At 43.8% G+C, this 3,151-nt stretch overlaps 1 protein-coding gene across 1 annotated transcript; it reads left to right on the forward strand.

Moving 5' to 3' along the window:
* Positions 1 to 400: 400 nt before the first annotated feature.
* On the forward strand, positions 401 to 2,858 carry TPD52L3 (TPD52 like 3). Its single transcript, XM_049626255.1, has 3 exons — positions 401 to 508; positions 781 to 1,213; positions 2,797 to 2,858. The coding sequence occupies exons 1-3, from the start codon at positions 401 to 403 to the stop codon at positions 2,856 to 2,858; spliced, it is 603 nt and encodes a 200-aa protein (XP_049482212.1).
* The last annotated feature ends 293 nt before the right edge of the window (positions 2,859 to 3,151 follow it).

A 3,151-nucleotide genomic window follows, 5' to 3' on the forward strand; every position in this document is an offset into this window, starting at 1 on the left:
AGATTCATTTTCTGAGTTTCACCATCCCAAGCCTCTGACATGGTTGATAATTTATGCCATGTGAATACATTAGTCACCATCGAGACTCAAGAGTTATGAGGAGCCTCCAAACCTACTTTATGAGTAGTCCTAAGAGTTTCTTGAGGCCCTTTGGTAACCTGGGAAGGGAAAATGAAGACAGGTCAAGGCCAAGAGTTCTAGACTCTCTGCCCCACTTTGGGGCGGTTTTTATTTTATGTATTGAGCTTTTTCAGAAATTTTCTGTTTGTACACAGGGTTCAACTGATTTTCAAGAGTTTGACAATATCCGGTGTCTGTAAGGGAAGTCAGACTTTGTTTGAAAGTGAGGACTTACCCCCTACTATAGCAGAAAGAAAAGTACCTCTCTTCTCTGACAATAATGGGCCCACTACCCACCTTACACGATCATTGTGATGTTGAACCACCACCCACAGTGTTAGAGTCCTTGCAGCTGACCCCAGGTTCCTTCCACTTCTGCCTTCAGCCAGTAAGTGTTGCCTCTGTGCCCCGAAGCCAGAGGGGCAAGTCCCTGTCGCTGCCCACTCCCTACCCTCTACCCAGAAGTGGACCCTCCGGGCTGAGGCATCCATTCTGCATGTCAGAATAACGTCTGAATACCCAACCAGTCGCCAAGGCATTTGGTCCACCTAATAAGACATGGATGCATCGCTCCCAGAGTCCCACTCCACAAGCCAAGGGTCGGACTCTGCAGGTTTAGATTTCGACTCTGTTGGCCAAGATTATTTCTCCCCTGGCTAGGAGTATGACTCTCTCTACCAAGAATTGGACCTGGACTCTCTTCATGAAGATCTTCATTTCCAGTCCATGCCAGGAACCATGACAGAGACCTTGGCAAGCACACATGAATCCCACCCAACTGCTGAACTAGAGGATCTCACAGAGGCTGAAGGAAAGGAGCTCAAATCTGAGCTCACTAAATTAGACGGGAAAATTGTAACCTTACGCTGTGCCCTGGCAGCGAAAAAAAGACATTGTATGGAGCTCAAAAGAAAGCTGGGCCTCATAACCTTGGTGGGGCTGAGGCAGAATCTGTCCAAAAGCTGGCACGATGTTCAAGTCTCCAATGTCGACATGAAACAAAAGATGTCAGCTGCCCTGTCCACCATGGGCTCTGCCATCTGCAGGAAGCTTGGAGACATGAAGAAGTCAGCCACATCCAGATCGTTTGAAGGTCTGATGGGGACAATCAAGTCTAGAGTGGCAGGTGGCAGACAGCTTGGCAGTGTCTACCTTCCTTCTTCAGCTGGAATAGGGATGATCCATTCCCAGCCTCAGGGAGGAGAGACGATCCGCTCCTACTTTCCAAGAGTGGGAGTGATCCAGTTTACTGAAGTGGAGTTGTTCTGGTTCCAAGGAGTGGAGATGATCTGGTTGCAAGCAGTGGGCATGACCTGCTTCACTTTCTGGAGCCGGTATGAACCCCTTGGTAATCTTGCCTGGCCACCTAACCAGTGCAAAAACTCCCTTTCCTCATCACAGTTGTGACTCTGCCTATCATAAATAAGCAATTAAACCACAGTGGCAAAGTTAATTCAAGAAATGGGCATAGTTCAGTTTTGAGAAAAGGAGTTCCCATTTGTACATAGGTATTTGCTGCTGTTGGGGTGGAGAACCCAACATTTTGTACCCCGTTATTTTACACTAAAGTTGGTAGATGAAATGTATCACTATACTAGCCTTTCTGGAGTTGCATTCAAATGAACAGGACAATGGCTTTAGAGGGACCTTAAGCCAAAGCCCAAAATCTTTTTTGGAAAACTAGTTTATCAGAATGCCAAAGTAGTTTTCTTTTTAGAACTGGGAAAATGTATGAAATAATCTGTAATTTTATCCCCTCCTCATTTCCTTCCTTCCCTAAATCTCAGAAGGAACTTTGAAAGCTCTACCGGGCCTACAATTTTTATTTTAAAAAGATGATCAAGAACACTCCTTTCCCTCTGAGACCCTCAGAAAGGAGGGGAAAGTATTATTAGACTAATTGTAACATAATACTAAACTTGATTTTTTTTTGAAGCTCCTAATTAAACAAAGTAGCTCTAGCTTCAATTTAGGAGATTGCCACTTTGGATTCAAGATGAAATTGTGACTTGACTTTGCCTTGTGTTTGTAATCTTTTTGTATATCAAAGTTTATCCCTTATAACAGCATGTGCCTGCCACAATAGCATGCCACCTAAAAGGGAAAAAATTGCTTCTCTGTTCTCCAGCAATTCCTAGTTTGTTGCCATCTGCATCTGAGGGGCTGGAGGGAAAACATAGCCAAAGTCAAGAAACATAAACCCCTATGTTAAGCAGCATTGCAGCATTTTAAACATGACGCCCATCCCCTGTAATGCTGGACCTTCTTTATGCCTCCGAATGGACCTAACTAATTTTATACATCACTGGTCTCTTTGACTCCAAGTCTGTCCTCTTTTAAAACTAGCCCCAACTGAAAAGAAAACAGAACCTGAGTCCTCAGGGGATTTGGGGGTGGAGGGGGAAGAGTTGTTCTTTTTCCATTTTCAAAATGCCAGGACCTGGCAGCTACTTTCATTCCTTCAGTCATATTGCCTGAGGTAGAAGTTTCTGTCTTCACTCACAGAACTCAAAAAGCACCATACTTAAAATTACAGTTTTATTATAAAGGATACAAATTAGGACTGGCCAAATGAAGAGATACATAGAATGAGATCTTGGAGGAAATATGAAGCTTCCATATACTCAGAACACATCACCTTCCCATCACAGTGATGTATGATTACCTATCTAGGAGGTTCACCTAAGATTCAGGTATCCAGAGTTTTTATTGAAGTTCCACTATATAGATATGATTGATTGAATCACTGTCCACATGATTGAATTCAAGCTCCAGCCCTGCTTCCATCTTCAAAGGTTCAGGGTTCAGGCTGATATCATGTGGCCCAAATCCCCAAACCTCTAATCACATGGGTGGGTCTTTCCAGCAGAGCCAGCCCATACCTTAAAACTATCCAGGGACCTACCATAAATAACAAAGACACTCTTATCACTCAGGAAATTCCAAGGATTTAGAAGCACCCTCCAAGGAGCCAGGAACAAAGAGAGCCAAATTGTTTATTACACAACAAAACCAGGCAATAGAAAGTTGC

Source organism: Panthera uncia, chromosome D4, assembly GCF_023721935.1.
Source record: "Panthera uncia isolate 11264 chromosome D4, Puncia_PCG_1.0, whole genome shotgun sequence".
Classification (NCBI taxonomy): Eukaryota; Metazoa; Chordata; class Mammalia; order Carnivora; family Felidae; genus Panthera; species Panthera uncia.

Bases quoted from the DNA above. Each gene is read 5' to 3' on its own strand.
- TPD52L3 (XM_049626255.1), top strand. From the start codon at position 401: ATGGGCCCACTACCCACCTTACACGATCATTGTGATGTTGAACCACCA. The intron at 509-780 runs GTAAGTGTTGCC...TCCCCTGGCTAG, and splicing joins TCCACTTCTGCCTTCAGCCA to GAGTATGACTCTCTCTACCA. The intron at 1,214-2,796 runs GTCTGATGGGGA...CCTATCTAGGAG, and splicing joins CACATCCAGATCGTTTGAAG to GTTCACCTAAGATTCAGGTA.